The 19,929-nt window shown below is 39.5% G+C and overlaps 1 protein-coding gene across 6 annotated transcripts in view; it reads left to right on the top strand.

The window, feature by feature from the left end:
- Nucleotides 1–19,929, top strand: part of wdr17 (WD repeat domain 17) — a 62,101-nt gene that overhangs the window by 27,037 nt on the left and 15,135 nt on the right. For all 6 annotated transcript variants that reach the window (XM_030428036.1, XM_030424908.1, XM_030426539.1 and 3 more), the window contains 5 exons: nt 5,363–5,449; nt 5,689–5,838; nt 5,924–6,054; nt 10,000–10,125; nt 14,765–14,920. In XM_030428036.1, coding sequence (XP_030283896.1) covers nt 5,363–5,449; nt 5,689–5,838; nt 5,924–6,054; nt 10,000–10,125; nt 14,765–14,920 — 650 coding nt within the window. The remainder of the gene's footprint in view (nt 1–5,362; nt 5,450–5,688; nt 5,839–5,923; nt 6,055–9,999; nt 10,126–14,764; nt 14,921–19,929) is intronic.

Raw genomic sequence — 19,929 nt, 5'->3', positions numbered from 1 at the left:
CGAGGGATTTAGATTTCATTTATCTAAACAAAGAAAAAAACCTCAAAAAGCATTCAATGTTAAAATGAGATAAACTTCCAAAAACACATTAACTATATCAGTATCAATTTCAAATTTCAGTTTCAATCCATTAATATGAAATAACATTTTTTTTTTTTTTCAGAACACAACACTGTTTTTTTTTTCTTTTTAAGAATAAATAGATAAATAAAGAAATGTATAAAAAGATAAATGAATAAATAAATACATTTGCCTATTGTGGTACCTGACCTATCAGGTGAGAGCAGAGCAGGCCGAGCATCTGCTGGATGTCTCTCAGCTCGTTGTGTGGGGGTGTGGGGGTGGGCTCAGGGGCAGGGGGGGTGGTGAGGGTATGGCCTGCTGCTCTCCTCACTGCCTGAGCATAGCTCAGTGGGCCAGGGTGTAGCTCCTGTCGCTGGGGTTGGGGTGGGACCCTTGGGGGCAAGAGTGGCTCTGGTCTGGTTTGAGGGGGATTATAGCTGCTCTGGTGGGGTCTTAGTGGGACATGGTGTGAAGGAAGGTGAGGATGATCTGGTCTCCATTGGGGTGGTCTGGTTGGTGGTCCAGTGGGCGGCCTTGTTGGTCTGAGGGGGTTGTGGGTCGAGCTGCTCCTTCTGTGGGGTGTTGATTGGTCTCTGTTGAGAGCGACGTCTTTCAGTGTCCGGGCGAAGATGGGGACTTTGTTTTTAAACAGGGGGACATGGTCGTAGAGACAGTTGACATCCAGGGTGGGGTGGTGGGCCAGGTGGACGTTGGGCCTTAGGACACAGTCTCTGGACATGCTGCTGTTGATCCTGTGTTGATCCTCTCTGTCTGTCTCTGTCTCTCTCTCTTGCGCTCTCTCTCTCTCTCTTTCACAATTCAGTTTCAATTCAAAAGGCTTTATTGGCATGACATTTAACATGCGTTGCCAAAACACAATTACAACAATCATAACAATAATACTATTCAACAAAACAAAAGACATAAAACAATATATGTACATGTAATATAGGTAATATATATATATATATATATATATATATATATATATATATATATATATATATATATATATATATATATGTATATATATATATATATATATATATATATATATTTATATATATACATACAGGGCTTTCCACTAAGACACAGACTAGCCAGCCATAATAAATAAGTAGCCAGCCGGGGGGGGGGGGTAGTACGATCTTATACACTGGTCTAATGTTACATTATTAATATTATTATTACATTATTATTATTATTCTTATTATTATTAGCCTAAGTGTGCCTGCAGAACAGGCAGCCTATATTAATTTCTCAGACATTTGCTCTATTATTATTATTATTATTATTATTATTATTATCATCATCAGCATCAATATCTACTCTATATATTATATTACTATTATTACAAAATATCGCATCTTCTTTTATTCATTAGTGTAACTAAGTATGCCAGACGCTAATGCACCAATAAAAACTGTGATTTGCGCACTGAAAATATGAATAATAGGCTATACAAGCTCACATAATATTGCATCATGAGGCGTTCTGGGCTTGTAAATATCTTATTGTCGGTGCATGACACCTTCACAGTCTGCAGTGGTGGCTACACAATTAAACACTCAGTGAACGTTTCTCCCTTAGCAACTAATGAAAATACACTCTTAGAGTCCGTTTGGTTTCATTTGTACAACCGACAGTGTTTTTTGATGCCAGCACGTGTCGCAGGTATTGCTAAATGGACGCTGGAAGAGAAGAGTGGATTACCGGTGACAAAATAAGCGTATTATGGTGAGCCCTGCTTCTCGCCTCCGACGGCCGACACACTGACTCCGCTGAGTGCGCGCGCACACACACCGCGTGTCGGGGCCGCGGATGAGTTTCTCTCCCTTGTGATCAATGAAGTCGGCGATGATCGGAGTAATTTGTGATTATTATCAGTACAAGCACAGCGAATCACAATTTTAATGAGTGCGGTTCAGTTTGACATTATTGTCAGTCTGTTAGAAAAACATTTAACTTTATTAAAATCGAAAAATAATAGTCATTAAAGTAGCCGGCTGGAGTTAACTGTGGCTATATGGCCGGCAGCCGGCGCTTGTGGAAAGCGCTATAACATAGATTGAAAATAGAATGAAATAAAATGAAGCGATGTTAGTATTTGGGACAATACAACTAGTGGTAATATAGATAAGTAAAATGATAATAAATAAATACATTTAAAAAATGAATAAATAAATAATCATTAAAATAAATAAATAAATAGAATAAATAAATAAATAAATAAAAGGAGATGGTGGCGGTATAAATGTCTATCTGACTATATATCTATGTCCTACTGATTGTCTCTTTTGCTGTGGCAGGAAGTGACATATTTAGCAGCCAACACTGCATGAGGGGTAATTTCTCCCTTTCTGTCAAACCTCCGAATTCAGGGCATTGTTTTTCAAATTGTGGAAATAACTCCTCTCTGAGTGTCTGTACTTGTGACAGGAGCCTCTTTCACACTGCCGTTTGCATGCTGGGATCCTGCGCCAATTCTCCACACCCTCCTCTGAATCATTTATTTTTGTTAACATATTTATCAATTAGTGTGTGTAGGGTGAAAATGTGGTCAGCTGTTCTATAGTTTGGAAGGAATCCAATCTGACTTTTGCTTAAGACACTGTGCTCGGTGAGGAAGTCCATAATTCTTGAGTTTAGAATGCTGCAGAATAACTTCCCCAGGTTACTGCTCACACAGATGCCTCGTAGTTGTTGGGATTGAATTTGTCTCCATTCTTAAAGATGGGTGTGATCAGCCCTTCACTCCAGCTTTCAGGGAAATGACCCACACTAAGTACCAAGTTCAATAGCCAATTTGCATTTTCTGGTGGTATATTTCAACATCTCATTTAAGATGCCAGCAGGCCCGCACGCTTTTTTGGGCTGCAGAATCTTGAGTTTGTCCTCCAGTTCTAATTCTGTGATGTAATCCAGTGGGGTTTGATCATTTTAATGACTCTTTCAAGATCTTTATGTTTTTCTGAATATCTGCTCTTGAGCTTGATTCTTTGGCTGTTTTCTATAGTGATCTTCAAAATGATATTTCCATGTATCTCCATTTTGAATGGGCTGTTCGTTGTACCATTTCTTGGTAAATAAGTTCCAATTTTCCCAGAATTTATTTGACCCTAGAGACTCTTCAATCAGTTGTAATTGGTTTTGTAGATATTGTTCTTTTTTTGTTCTCAGTGTGTTTTTATATTGTTTTAGAGTCTCACAGTAACTCAGGCGGAGCTCCTGGCTGTCTGGATTCCTGTGTTTTAGATTTGAGACTTTTCTTAATGTCTTCCTGATGGTTTTACAGTCTGAATCAGACCACCTCTCCCTGTTCATTTTCTTCGGTTGTTTTGTTTTGCATTTTAAGTTTGATAATGAGGCCAAATGATGGAATACGTGGTTAATGTCTACCAGACACAGCTCTACACCTTCTGTATTCTGAGGGTAGCTCTGGACCAGGAAGGAGTCTAGAAGAGACTGGATATCTTCACTGACCATTGTGTCCTGGTACTTTGCCTGGCTGTTTTGTGCCAATCTGTATCTTTTCTTTATTTTGTACAGTTTACATGGCTCAGAACATGTGTTACCTGTGTCTGCTCTTTTCAGATACAAGGTGATCTGAGAGTGATCTGATAGAGGTGTTTGTTCTTTCACCGTGAAGGCTCTCAAAGAGGTTAAGTCTAAGTCTGTTATAGCATAATCAACAGTGCTGCTGCCAAGGTTTGAACAATATGTATACTGTCCAAAGGAGTCCCCTCGCAGCCTTCTATTGACAATGTACAGACCCAGCTCTCTGCAAAGCTGTAAGACTTGTTTTCCACTCCTGTTTGTGTTTTTGTCATAATTATTCCTGTTGGGTATAATATTCTCTGTGTGAGAGACAGAGTGGAGCTGCAGCGGACAGAGAAGCGGCTTTATAGGCTCAACACACTCACAACACTGTATTACGTACGAAATGCGTACGGTAGATCAGCGTGGCGTTTTTATACCACCGTTTTTTTTTACATCCCTTTGCACAATAGGAATTTATTTATTCATTAAAAAAAACACACAAAAAGGGCACTTTATAATACAAGGCAAAAAGGGCAGGGGCTCAAGCACCCCTTGGGCCTTACGTGTGCACGTGCCTGCTGGGCTTCATATACAGCGTTTCATGGATGTTTAACCGAAAGATTGATGGCAAGAGAAGGCACATCTACAGAATTTGTGGATGTTTGTACAACCCTAGTTTAAAAAAAGGTTAAATACTGTGTAAAAAAGAAATAAAATTAAACAGAATGTAATCATTCAAGAACTGTGTTGACTGACTACAGTGTTAAAAGGGTTTCGGATTACAGGTTGCAATCACCTTTATTCAAAGTGTTGAACCTCTCCCCATCTGTGTTTTCGCACGACTGAGCCTTGTGAGGATGCTCCATTCATACCCAAACAAGTGTTTTTGGAGCATTCCACAACTTATGTTGTTGTTTCTTCTGTCTGTTGTTGCTCATCCTTCAACTTTTTTTAAACGTGTTGCTGCATCAAATTTAGAGTGAAAAAAAAATAAAAATCTATTGTTGAGATCAAACAATAGATATATTGCCTTTGTACTGTTTTCAGTTGATTTCATATAAAAAGTAATTAGTATGGAGCCCCAGAAATGACATGGTAAAAAAAAAACTAAAGTTGTGGCCACAATATAGCTATAACATGCGAACGAAATACTGGTTCATGTGCACAAAATACTAATTTGTGACCATGAAGTAGTGCGCATGAAATACTAATTAATAATATTTCTATCATTCCTGGACAGCTGGAGCTGCTGCACACACAAATGAGTTTATGGCTACACATTAGCACAACAAAACAACGTGTAGTAACACGATGAGGATAAAAAGTTTGTAAGTCGGGTGAGACGTCAGTAGCTACCCGTTGTAACAAAGTATAGATCATTGGCCTAACTAAATAACTGCCTAAATGCGGGATAACAAGATATTGACTAGAACAGAATAAGAAAAGACACTTACTTCAAGGACATCACGTAGGCTATTGCAGTTTTTAGAGAAAGTGTGCATGATTTCCTTACCCAGCTGTCCAGGAATGATATTAATATTATTAATCAGTAATGCAAATTTTATTACAGTAAAGAAAGAGGACATTTTTTCTTTTTTTGATTCACAGTCCAGCTCTATATGCGATGTATGGTATTGTGCTTTAGGTTGCTGGCGTTTTACTGGCAGGTGTATGGTGTAGAATAGGCTGCCCATTAAAGTGATAGGGTATACTGTCAGAGTGTTTTGAACTGACGTTGTAAAATGTTGTGTTTTTGTAGGTTCTTGGGATTATACAATCCGAGTGTGGGACACAAGAGATGGCACATGTCTAGATACAGTCTATGACCACGGAGCTGATGTCTACGGTAGGACAGAATCATAGAATGAAACAAACTATGAAACTATCATTACTGTAGATACACATCAGGCGGTCACCTACAGTGTGTGATGAATGGCCATATAAAAAGACAATAAAAAGTTCAATGAAGTGTTGTACTGTCAAATTTAACATACAGTAAACACGTTTTGTTTTATGTACCTGAGCCCTCTACCTGCTGTACTTCTATAAAGACAAGTACTTACAAGTCGGTGTACGTGTCTGTAGGTTTGACATGTCATCAGAGTCGTCCTTTCACCATGGCCAGCTGTAGCAGAGACAGCACAGTGAGGCTGTGGTCTCTCACACCCCTCATCTCTCCACTGCTGCTTAACATCCTCACCGAGCAGCCTTGGGAAAAGATCATAGGAAACACAGGTGAGAACAACTCCTCATGTCTTGTATTTCATAGCACTATGTTCTGAAACCTCATTTAAGCATGCTGGCTGTGTGCTTTCTGCAGACACAGCGATGGTTCCTGGCTCACTGCCGCTGCTCTGTGGGAAAGTGTCCCGAGATATCAAGCAGGAGTTGGATAAACTGAGCATAGACATCAGGGCCAAGAAACTGCGCTGGTTTTCTGAATGCTTTTCGGTAAATATGTTCAGAATTCTCATTTATTATTGCTGATTTTAAAGGGCATATACTACTACTGCCTTTCTGCATCGAGTGATGTCCATGTTTTGCTCCATCGACGGTGATATGCCGTGGTTTCTCTCTTGTGACAAATGTACTTATTGTAAGTCGCTTTGGACAAAAGCATCTCCTTAATGTAAATGTAAATGTGAATTTAAATGTCACTTAATTGCTAAGTGGCATTGTGGGTCATATAGGCACCAGGTTTTTGAATCTCTGTACTCTCAAACAACTCATGTGTGGAACAGGCTGAGGCATTTGTTCACGCCGAGTGGCTCGAGAGCGGCGTGGACACCGCTGTTAGCAGTTAGCTGTTAGCTTTTAGCTGCTCGCTTTAGCGCTAAGAGCGTAGCGTCCAGGTTAACTGTTGACACATGTTACCACCGAGAGTGAGATACAGGTATGGGCTTTCCTATGAACCATTGTCGCTACTGGTGTTTGTATCACAGGTTGATCTGGACGTCTCACGATTTGCCACAGCTGATTGACCTGACGCTGAGCTCGGGCTGGATGTCAACGTACTCTGCAGACTGTTTGACCAGCAGGCTGTATGACAGTGTACAGTTTTCACACTGACTTAGCTTCAGCTTAATAACGATGTATGCGGCTCGGAACGATGGCTTTCAGTAACCATTTGAACAGTGCGGAATGAAAAATACCCGATGGTAACCTGTGTCACAAGGTAACCTGAACGCTGCGCTACAGCGAGCAGCTGACAGCTAACATAAGAGCTAAAAGGGGTCTCCACTCCGCTCTCGAGCCGCTCAGCATGAACAAATGCCTCAGCCTGTTCCACCCATGAGTTATTTGAGAGTACAGACATTCACGACAAAGATATGAGACCGACAACATGCACTTTGGACGATTTGTGCTCTGTAGCGCTCGTCTAGAATACACATATACATGACTTGGAGCGATGAGCAGAATGTTTTTCCTGGTTAGCGGACATGGCTGAGGACCCCTCTCTCTCCAGACGGGATTCTCAAACCACACCACCAGCACACCTGGGACCCTCGCAAGTTAAAATGAACGCCAGTCAAATTCATAACTAAACCAGAGCTACATGAACAAATGTCAACAACTGCAGCTAACAGTTAGCTGAGCGGGCTTGCTTGGTAGCCAGCAACATTCCTGTACAGTGTACAGGAATCAGCGCCGCTAGTAAGGCAGAAGTAGTAGACCCTCATTGAGCACACTCCTGTAACCAATCATGCTCTTGACTGAGGTTAGGACCTCCTACCTCCTCATTTACATATGGACACAGAAATACAGAAATAAATAAATGTAGGTGAACAGAAATACAGAAATACAGAAATGTAGGTGAACAGAAATACAGAAATAAATAAATGTAGGTGAACAGAAATACAGAAATACAGAAATGTAGGTGAACAGAAATACAGAAATAAATAAATGTAGGTGAACAGAAATGTAGAAATAAATAAAAAGCATTTATTCTATACTTTTTTTTTTTTTTACTTTTATCTATTTATTTCAGTATTTATTTCAGTATTTATTTATTTATTCATTTATTTATGCATTTATCTATTTATGCACTTATTTATTTATACATTTATTTATTTCAGCATTTATTTATGTATTTATTTATTTATGTATGTATTTATTTATGCATTTATGCATTTATTTATTTATTTATACTTATGTCAGGTTTGGTCCTCCATACAAGCCAGCCGTGGTTCGCGTTTGCTTGGTCAAATCAGCCGCACGTTGTTTTCTAGTGCGCGAATCTACTAACATTTACGGTAATCATAATGACACCGCTCTGAAGAGCTGCTGGTAGTGACAGTGGGGCAGACTGCAGTCACACAGTCAGACCCATGAAAATTACAATACTTTTACAGTAATTATTCCCGGTAATAAACTGAAGGTATCGCGAAGGTATGTGTCCGGATTTCAAAGTAAAGGACAACAGAAAAAACGTAAGGATATTTCACTCAACTTTGACGTGGAATAAAAAGCTTATTTTCCATAAGTAGTCTATGATTCATATACTGCTGAACTTAGTACTTCCTAGACTACTTGCATGCATAATATGAAGTGAAATAAACAATTCATTCAGTGTGCAGGGCCATCGGCTAACGTTATCAGCTAGCCTGCCTGACAATATGACAGCGTTAGATATCTAACACCATCACACAAATTAGTCAACGTGAACTAAGTTAGCAAGCTTTATGTTTAATTGAAATATCAAACAGAGTAGGCTAATAACATGACACCAATCATTTTAATGCTGTAGTTAACAACAACTCCACCACTGCTCCCTGGCTTGCTGGCGGCCATGACTTGCTTGTCAGAAAGACGTCGTTGGTGTAGACACTTGTCACTCAAACATGTCTGACCAATGGGGAAGCACCCGCCCACTGCGGGATGTTGGTGTCAAAATAATTCAATAAAAAAAAAAAAACGACTTCAAAACTTTTTTCACTTCATTCAAAAAAAAATCACTTCAAATCGAAAAAAATATTTTCAATAAAAAACAACAACACTTCAAATGTTTTTTTGTTTTTTTTAGGGGGGGATTCAATTTTATTTTTGCATTTCAACAGTTTTTTCTTTGATTGAAAATATTTTTTTTGATTGAAGCAACTTTTTTGGGATTGAATAATTAAGACACAAATGTCCTACCCATATAATATGGCCCAAACACAAAAAGATTACTTCAATCAAAGAAAACATTTTCAATAAAAAAAAAGTGTTCAAATGCAATTTTTTGAGTCTCAAATATTTTTTTGCATTCAAACACTTTTTTTTCTATGATTGAAAGGGTTTTTTTTTGATTGAAGTGATTTTTTTTATGGAAAATATTTTTTTTTGTTTGAAGCAACTTCTTTTTTGATTGAATAACAAAGACACAAATCTACCTTCATACCTCTGCTGGCCTTTAAAGGCAACTTCAGGCTTTTATTTTCTTCTGAAATCTCAGCTCATATAAAATTGTTAATAAGTAATAACAGATAAGGCATTTTAAAGTACCTGATATATTAGTAATGCAGCGTTCTTAATGTTCACTTGCAAGGAGCTCTTATAGCTAAGAACAAACTGTCTGTGTGTAGATTGTGAGATTGAGGTTAACTGTCATTACTACAGTAATGTTACATATTGTCCCTAGCCTAGAGTTTTACCATAAGTGCAGCTCTGTTCTTTCTGCATGAGGCTCATTTTAAATGTTTGACTTCTGAATGTAATTTGAAGGTGAGTCAACAGATGGCTCTCTCCTGCACACTATTTCACATTTGTTTAAAGGAAATGTGCATTAAACACAGAAATTAGAAGAGAATAGGCCTTGATACAGCCCCTTTACACTAAAAGGACATGTAGAAATCATTCTGTTGATTCATTAAAAGCCAGAGAGAAGAGAACTCCATCCATCCATTGTCTGTAACCCACTATATCCCTTTTATGGGGTTGTGGGGTTTTTGCTGGAGCCAATCCCAGCTGTCCCTGGGCGAGGGCAGGGTACACCCTGGACAAGTCACCAGCTTATCACAGGGCCCTCACTGATGGCAGAAGTGCAAACTGCACACCATGAGCAATTTGGGGTTTGGTGTCTTGCTCAAGGACACTTTGACATGCAGCTCAGCTCAGTCCAGAGATGGGATTTGAACCAGCGACCTTCCGATCACTAGCCGACCTGCTCTACCTGTTGAGCTACAGCCACCCCAACTCAAGCCAGATAATAAGAATTTTCAGGTTTGATTTGAACTAGAAATACTTAACACAAGGTGTACAACTGCATTCCCAACCATCTCTCCCTGGTCACTTTATGTCTTTAAATCTTTGTCATCATTGATCGCTGCATGTGGTGGAACACTGCATCCACAGCAACAATAACAGAGCCTTCTGTTTGATTCTGAATACATCTGTGGATGCCTCATCCTGCACCAGCCTCCAGGAGGCAGCAGTAACGTGTGGGACTTGGTGTCAGTCATCAACGGCCAGGATGACTCACTGCTACCAGCCAGCTACAGCAAAGGAGTGATGCACATGAAACACCTGCTCAAGTTTAAAACGGTACGTAGCTCTTATACAGATTATCATGAGAAAGCACACCGTGAACTTTCAATCAATCAATCAACTTTATTTATAAAGCACTTTTCATACATGAGTATGTAGCACAAAGTGCTTTACACAGGAAACATAAGACAATAATAAAGAAAGCCCCTCCCTCCCACCCTCCGTACTATATACATGCACACATACGTACACACACACACACACACACACACACACACACACACACACACTTACTACAGGAAATAGGGAGACATGGCAAGGCACTGAGGATTGAGGAAACACCACCTTTGGGGCCGTCCACACTGGGAGGAGTCACAGGCTGTGCCACGGGGGGCACCAGTGCCCAGGCCCCCTGACCCTGACAGACAACGACTGGCTGGGCCAAAGGGACCCAGGGACAGCACCCCCAGCAGCATCCCAGACACAGCTCCCAGTGTGGAGGACCCCCCTGAGGAAACTCTGGAGTTAACCCTTAAAAACTAAAAACATAAGATAGGATAAAAACCCTGACAAAAGATAATTTAAAGAAGTGAACAGTTAAAAGGATAAAATGCATAAGATAATAATAAATAAAATAAAATAGTATCGAAGATAAATAATTAAAATTAAAAAAATTAAAAATTATTTAAGATGAAAATAGTTTAAAAACAACAAAAACAAAACAAGATAGGAACAACAACATAAAATACGATAGAACCACATAAGAATGGAATAAGAATTTAAAATATTAGTTAAAAGCCTGATTAAAAAGGTGTGTCTTTAACCTTCCCTTAAAAATATCAACAGTCTCTGCAGACCTGAGGTTCTCCGGCAGGCTGTTCCACAAGCGGGGGCCATAGTGGCTAAATGCCGCCTCACCGTGGGTTTTAGTTCTTGGTTTTGGTAGGGATAAAAGGCCAGAGCCGGAGGACCTCAGGGTCCGCGAGGGTTGATATGGTAAAAGCAGGTCAGATAAGTAGGAGGGCGCAATGCCGTTAAGACATTTAAAAACCAGTAAAAGAACCTTAAAATCGATCCTGAAGCGCACAGGGAGCCAATGCAGTGACTCTAAAACTGGTGTAATGTGCTCCCGCCCTCTGGTCCTCGTCAGCACTCGTGTGGCTGAGTTCTGTAATAATTGGAGATTTAGAGTACTCTCTTTGGGAAGACCAGAGAGCAGGGCATTACAATAATCTAAGCGACAGGAAATAAAAGCATGCATTAGCACCTCCGTACTGGCCTGGGAGAGAAACGGGCGGACTCTGGCTATGTTCTTAAGATGATAAAAACCTATTTTTGTCATATTTCTGATATGTGGAATAAAATTCAGCTCAGAATCAAAAATCACGCCCAGATTTTTTACTGATTGTGTTGGTTTGAAATGTTGTAGTTTTGGAAAAAGTTTCTCTCTCTGGCCTTCAGGACCTATAACTAAAACCTCAGTTTTGTCCTGGTTGAGCTGTAGCAGGTTTGCAGCAGACACTGAGGCAGAGAAGTGTACTTCAGAGTTCTGTATTTCACTTAAGGAGCAGTGCATACATTTGCAAATAACTTGACTTGAGTGTGAGCATCAAGCATCGATGTTATAAACACAGAGTCCAACCCACATCAACCAGCCGTAGTCCTGCACTCTGTCGGCTCTGAACACAGCCTGATCCTGGATGTTGTGGGGGGGACATGTCTGGCCAGCTGGAGTCCCATTTTCTCCATTTCCTTTTCCTGGGACTGGACATTAGCCATGAGCAGCCTCAAACCAAGCTGGATTAGCATGGCCTCCATCTCAGATCTCTTTCCTCTCCTCCCAGAGGTGCTCCAGCTGGTCGGAGTGTTGAAAAGGTGCCATTGGCAGTGATCGTCTCAAAGTCTGCTGCTTTCTTCTCAGATGTTGTTAGATTAAATTCTATCATAGGTATATTTGTTTTCAGCAGTAAAGATGAAAATACAAAAGACCCTAACCCTGACAATTGTCTGCAGAGTAATCTGGCCAGAAATAAGAACAAGCACGTTACAAAATGTATGTTTTTAAAGTATTTTTTGGGGATGTCCCGATCAGGCTTTTTTTACCCCGATCCCGCTAGTCCTTTAATATTTAGTAATGCCGATACAGAGTCCTGATCCGATACTTAGCCTTAACCAGTGTTGGGAGTAATGCGCCACAAAGTAACCCGTTACTGTAATTCCACTACTTTTAGCAGTAACAAGCATGTAATGAAATATTTTTTTAATCAAGTAATGCAATTACAATTACTGAAATTTAAATGAGTTTGTAACTTGCATTACTCTCTTTTGTGAAAAATGAACGTACACCATCCTGCTCGGCTCCTGGACTGTGGTCGGGGGATGATTTCCTCCAGGGCCGAAGTTTGTCTTTCCCTTTCACATGTTATGCTCGTCGAGAAATAATACCAGAGAGCTTTGCTGTATCTTGTGGAGCTGTTGCCTTTATTCACAGCCAAACTGCAGCCTATACTGTACATGAACAGCTCGATCTACTACTGTTACCTGCTTGGCTTTCCTTCCTCTCCCATTCATTCACCTACTGCACACATGCACGCTCCCTCTCTCTTACTCGCCCACTCACACCTTACGCACTCACACCTCACGTACTGCCCTATTCCTAAAAGGGGCTACGCCACAGAACAACAGACAGGCCTACTTTAGCTGCTTATGATCTAACGTCGTAGGACCTTATGGTGGCGCTATGATACACCAATCGATCAATCAGTATTAAAGGAGAACTTCGGCCGTTTTTAACTCATATCCCTGTTGATCGAGGTTACAGAGTGCTGTCAGTAAGAAAAATAACATGAATTTTTTGCGCAATATTGATCAGATATCAGGACGGCAGCTAAAGCAAACCTATGGGGGCAGACATCCTTAAGTTTCACTTTCGGTTATGTCTGCCCCCATAGGTTCGCTTTAGCTGCCGTTCTGATACTCGGTAAATATTGTGCCAAATGTTCTCATTGTTTTTCCTAATGACAGCAATTGGTAACCTCGAACAACAAGGATATGGGTTTTTAACGGCCGAAGTTCTCCTTTAAACCACATCATGGCCGACAGTGCAGGAAAGAATGAGCTCTCTCTCCTGGAAGTATGGACATTACTTTTCACTCGTCAAAATTAAAGACAAAAATGAAGTGCTGAGTTGCCAATCATGTGCAGGTGTAAAGAACCTGTCCACATCAAAGAGTAGCTGTGTTAAATGACTGATACAGTTGATATAAGTACTGCTTGATTTGAAGGCCCGATGTCCTGTTGATTACAATAAATATGTCTAAAAATGATGTTTATTGTGACTGTTAAGTACTGTTCATATTTACTTTAAAAAAGCAGACATAAAAGTAACTTAAAAGTTACTTTCCCTAGTAACTAATTACTTTTGATATACAGTAATTGGTAAAGTAATTCAATTACTTTTAAAAGAAGTAAATAGTAACTGTAACTAATTACAAATTTTCAGTAGCTTGCCTAACACTGTCTTAACTAATATTTTCCTGGATAATACAGCTGCATTCGGTAAAAAAGTACCTGCATCCAAGCTGTTCCTTAATAGGTTTTTTATTTTGTTGGAACAAAGTATTTCATATGGCTCTTTCTTATTCTGCATATGCTATTGCAACATTGGCAGACCACCTTCCTTGCCTTAGCAGGTGAGTCTGTGATGCTGTGCTGTGACAGCAGACCCTCGAGTACAGCCAGCAGAAGAGTCATCCATTGTTATTTTTCATATTCCTTACTTATCACATAAAATGATGTAGACGCGTTATTTGTCTATTTCACACGTGTTCAGCATCTCCTCGATTGCCTGTTTACATGCTCTGCTGTATGAGACCCACGAAAGTGTGATGTAGTGTAATGTAATGTAATGCCAAGATGGTAGGGCATACTGGGGATTCAAAAACTCCAGAAGAAGAAAACTTTGATCCTCTACCACGAAGATGAGTTGGTTATCCAGAGCGATTCATTTAATGACCTTCTCTGTAAATTTTTATCGTACCAAATGAGTAGTATTAAATGCAGCTCTTTTGTTACCCCCTCAGGAATCGGTCATATTGCAGATGTTACATGTCACCGTTGGACTGCTTTCGCTTTCTAATTAAAGTTATTTCCTCACTGCAGACATTTTATCCACAGGTTTGCCTGAGTAACATATTGTGCTCTGATGTAAAAAAATAATAATTAAAAATTGGGCTTGGGTCCAAGTTCAAAATTGCGCATATCGGCCACGATCCCGATCCTGCAGACCTGCTCGGGACATCCGTAGTATTTTTGTTTTTTATTGTTTACTTTTACAGGGACAGTGCACTATAAAAATTAATTGCACCAGAATAAGATAGCAGCGAATTGCATCTGATGTCCCTGGGTAAGTAAACAAAAAATTATAAAAGCAACTGGACTGTATAAAACGGCAAAATTATATAAATATAATCAAAGCTTATGATAGAAATAACAGGACTACATTGGGCCCACATTGATTAAAAACCATGCTGATGCCATTCATTTATGCTTGTTATAATACCTGCCCACCAACTGCAGGTGGAATGTGGCTTTCTAGTTAACCCTTTTTCACAGAATAACTAGTTCTATTCAACCAAAGTCCATTTTGAATATTTGCCTTCACTTTCATTTCATCATCTCGTTCTATTTCTTTCAGTCTGAAGCGCAGGAGCTCACTATAGTCAAGATGTCTAAATTTGGAGGGGGTATTGGAGCTCCAAGTAAAGAGGAGAGGCTGAAAGAAGCAGCAGACATCCATCTGAGACTGGGACAGATTCAACGATACTGTGAACTAATGGTGGAGCTGGGACAGGTGCGGAGTGTGTGTGTGTATGCATGTGTGTGTTTGTTTGTGCACAAATTTTTCTAGCAAGAAAGCACATGACTCAATTCTAGCAATCCTATCTGTGACCAATTCAATATTTAGCATGTTCTTTAATGACTGGCTCTCATGTATGGAGCCAGAACAGTCTCATAATGGATAAATGCACACATAAAGGAATTTTCAATGCACACACAAATATGCTTCAATCCATATATAAGTTAAAAAACAATTTACATATAAAAATAAGATTTGTAAACATATTTGTGATGCGCACACAAATATTTCTTGTTTTAAATATGTGCAATAAAAATTCACAAATGTACAAATCGTCAGTTATTTGCAATTTTCATCAAAAACATATTTGGAAGTTGTTACATTGATACATGAATTGTCAAACGCGCATTTGTCTCAGTGCTTTTAATTTGTAAACCTCCCTGCATTTGTGTGTGAATTTTTGAGACTCATCTAGCGCTACTCCAATTCACAAATGTGTTTTTTCTACAAGAGGGTCGTCTCCAGCCAATCAGATGTCTCACTCCTTTACAGCCGATCACATGAGTGCCTCCCCACGAGGGTTTTTCAACTGACGTCATTACAGCGCGCAACGGATCTAGGATGATATGGATCACTAGAGTCCAGCCCGTAGACGTAATATACGTAGACGCCTCATGACATGCTGGAACGTAACCCAGCGTTGCTGCCATCATGGTTGGGTCTCCTCATTGTATGCTAGCACCAGAGTCAATCGGAATCAATGGAGAGCGAGCAAAAAAAAAAAAATATCTATGTATCATTCGTTCTTTTAATATTCAATTGAGATTCCAAAATCGAAAAATGAAAAAACGGTTTATTTCCTTATTCGTTTATGAATCTGATACCAAAAAAGAAATAATGGTTCATTTTTTGTACTTTCGATTTATTGCTCGGATCAAAAATAGGAAATGAAATAACGGGCCACGGAAAGATTTTGATTTTGATATTTAATTTGTCCGATTTGTGTGAACCGAAAGTTATTGTCTTTCTTCGTGTGTTGCACTTGGAAGTTTAACTTTAGCCTTCAAAACCATACTGAGGATCAATCATGAAGAGTTTCATCTTGTTCAGAGGAACGACAGGGGTGTGTAATGCCCGCCAATGTAATAATGCTCGCAAACGTAATAAAACCACAAACGCTGCCAAACGTAACGGGCGATTTCCCACAAATGTAATAACTATTACGTTTGCAGGGATTTATTATGTTTGGGGACGTGAAAATCTTTATCGTAATAACTTCCCACAAATGTAATAATACAATGAATAATGGTCGTTGTGGTGGTTTTGTGGCTTATAAATATCTAGTTTAAACAGATTTAGTTCTTTGCATAAGCAAAATGCTTCTTGTTAATGAGGATCATCTCTCTCGCTCACCGCCGTCCGCAGTGCTGCGCATCACTGCGTTAATGTTTTCTCATCAAAATGAGTCGGAAGCAGCAGCAGCCCGTTCCTAGACGTGGTCTTACACGAAGAAAATGAAGTTTGGCCTGTTTTGGGTTTTTATGCGTTTCAGAATTAATACAATCTCAGCTTTAATATATAGACCCAAGTCAACATTCAAATGATGTAGTTTAGAAATTAGTTTAGTAACGTTGGCGTTTTCCCCAAACACATGTTAATTGACAGACTGAATAGAGTTTATTGACAGAGGAGACATGTTGTGGTACAAGGGGAGACACCTTGAAAAAAATAATTTCAGTGAGGAAAACATCGCCTGACATTTAGATGTAAATTACCATTGGCAATAACAATCTGAAGAAATCTGGATTTATTGCTCATTTGTAAACACAACACCTATCAGTCTATATGCAAGAATCGAAAGGTTTATTAATTCAATTCAATTCAAATTTGCTTTATTGGCATGAATGCCACAACAACAATATTTCTAAAGCACCAAGAACCACGAAAAGAATACCCAGCACAGTACCGTCACTTGTGTGTGTGTGAGGGATGGAAATTAGCACCCGCCAAATACAGTGAATTTGTGTGCTGGCGGGTGAACTGAATCAGTTTACCAGCCACTGTGGTGGGTTCGTTCAGATCTGATCCAATTAATCTTAATGATCTATAGTTAAAGCTTAAAAATTGCGCTTTCCACAACCCGAGAGTTGGATCCGGTCAAATTATGTTTCTGATTGGACCAAAGTGTCAGTTGGACTTCAGAAGGGCTGGAACCCAAACACTACTAGAACAGCCGTAAGCGGTCATTTGGACCGCTAGATAATAGTAATTCTGTATTCTCTCATGTACATACCCAAATTAAGTGATGAATGCATTCATCGTGTCATGATATTTTTTAAATAAACGAAATAACACCAAAATGTACATTTTCACAAAATTAATTATACATTTATCAATATTCATGTCATCGCACGTAGTAAACTGTAATTATTTCATATACTTACACAAGATTTTAATAGAGAAAAATCAGAACATGAAAATTAACTATTAAAAGTAACTTAACACATAATAATATATGATAAAAAAAAAAAAAAATCGATAAAGCTGGAAACGTTATGATCACTGGTCACAGTCCGCAGATTATCTTTCCCCTCCATGTATCCAGGTTTTGAAGGCTAAAGTTAAACTTCCAAGTGCAACACACGAAGAAGACAGTAACTTCTGGTTCACACAAATCGGACAAATTAAATATCAAAATCAAAATCTTTCCGTGGCCCGTTATTTCATTTCCTATTTTTGATCTGAGCAATAAATCGAAAGTACAAAAAATGAACCATTATTTGTTTTCTGGTATCAGATTCATAAACGAATAAGGAAATAACAAACCATTTTTTCATTTTTCGATTTTGGTATCTCAATTGAATATGAAAAGAACGAATGATACACGGATTAAGCAACTATGCCCGTATTTTGTGCAGTTTACGGTTGCAATAACTGGCGCAGTATTGTTAGCAGATCGCGGGGGATTACCTTTGACAAGTAAGATTTTAAAAACATTTTTAAAATAATTTTTGTGACAGCGCCCTGTTTCGTTTCGTTTCGTTTTCTTCCACTTTATCCAGCGCCCTGTATCATAACTAAAGCTCTGCCGTTCGTAACCGTGTGAAATCCGGTAAAAATTCAGGGAGTTATGACTATTGTAGTTGTGGATAGACCTTCCTCAGTAGAAATAAATGCAGGGGGGGCGCATTAGGGACCCATCCAGGATGGCGGCCGCGCTGATACGTCAGCTCCAATAGGCAGCGTCAGTCAATGAGGCGTCTGCGGTCCAGCCTACGGGGGCTGGCTGCCATGACAGATGGCGGTTTTCCTTTTCCGGTTGCCTTGCAACTGCATGACTGATTGCTGCCACCAAGCTAGCCCTAAACAACTAGCATTATGTCATAAATGCTAAATTGTTTTTAAAATGAGCTCAGGTACAACATGTGCCGTTGTTGGTTGCCACAACAATTCATGAAAATTGAAGATTTCAGAAACGTCTTGTGTAGAACATCAACCACTGAGACAAACATGTCCGTGCCCTACACGCCATGCTGAGGAAGGAGGAACGGAGACTAGCGTGGCTCGCGGCTTTGCACTAAAATAAATATTTGGGTTTATGAATATCTTCCACAGAATAGCTGCTGCATGACTACATGTCTTCCCTAACCCGGCAATGTCTGAGCAGCTGCCTGTCTCCATGACTGCATTTTCCTTCAGCATTATCCACGCTGAATGTTTAGCTTGATTGGCGCTGTGGCTGGGCGCTACTGCTGCCTTCCTTCCTTCCTTCCTTCAGAAATATAAACTCGCTGTGTTTCTTCAACAGTACTTTCCCTATTTTGTTACTGTGCAGGTAGTTGTATGCTTATGTGCTTTTGTAACTGCGTTTTTCTCCGCCGTCAACACCTTCAGAAAATATAAGATAATTAACTATGTCGATGTAGCTAACATCGGGCTAATGCTTCATGTCATCTGCCCACTCCGTGAGAACTGTCCTCACAATTTTTAAACACATCTGTACTGTGTATCCACCTCCGATTTTTGTCCAATTTGTTGTTTTCTTTGTGTTAAAAGACGATTTTTAGAGCGAGCATGACAGCTATGCTAGCGTAAACACCGAGTTCAACCAGTTCAACCAGAAGAGCAAAGCCGACTACCGCTATGAACCATGGGTAAACTCTGTTGCGCGCTGTAATGACGTCAGTTAAAAACCCTCTTGGGGAGGCACTCATGTGATTGGCTGTAAAGGAGTGAGACATCTGATTGGCTGCAGACGACCCCCTTGTAGAAAAAACGCATTTGTGAATCGGAGTCGCGCTAGATGAGTCTCAAAAATTCGCACACAAATGCAGGGAGGTTTTTTCACTGAGACAATTGCGCGTTTGACAATTCATATATCAATGTAACAACTTCCAAATATGTATTTGATGAAAATTGCAAATAACTGACGATTTGTACATTTGTGAATTTTTATTGCACATATTTAAAACAAGAAATATTTGTGTGCGCATCACAAATATGTTTACAAATCTTATTTTTATGTGTGAATTTTTTTTTTTAACTTATATATGGATTGAAGCATATTTGTGTGTGCATTGAAAATGCATTTGTGTATCAAGTCATATATATATATACACAACTCCCCAAATACATTTGTGAGTCCTTGTGTATTTATTCCTTTCTGTGTGCATTTATCCATTATGAGACTGTTCTGGCTCCATACTCATGGCCATGTGGTTCAAAATATCACATATGGCATCTACAGGCTCCACCTTAGTCCCTTTTTATTCTTTTATACTGTGTCAAATGCAAAGGAAAAACAAATGCACTAAACTTAGACTGGTCTCCTAGCAGTCATTAAAACACTGTTGTTTCTGATGTCTGGGCCTCTGTTTTGTCTCCGCAATCATGGTGCCAGTGAAGCCAGCAAAATGCTATGCTTGTCACAATGGAAACCCAGGTGCCTCCAAGTAGAAGCTGGAGGTGAAATAATATGAAGAGATGACAATGGTCTGTTATTG

Source organism: Sparus aurata, chromosome 1 (assembly GCF_900880675.1).
Source record: "Sparus aurata chromosome 1, fSpaAur1.1, whole genome shotgun sequence".
Lineage (NCBI taxonomy): Eukaryota > Metazoa > Chordata > Actinopteri > Spariformes > Sparidae > Sparus > Sparus aurata.
Note: the sequence above shows the minus strand (reverse complement) of the source record. Positions and strands in the feature narration are given on the sequence as shown.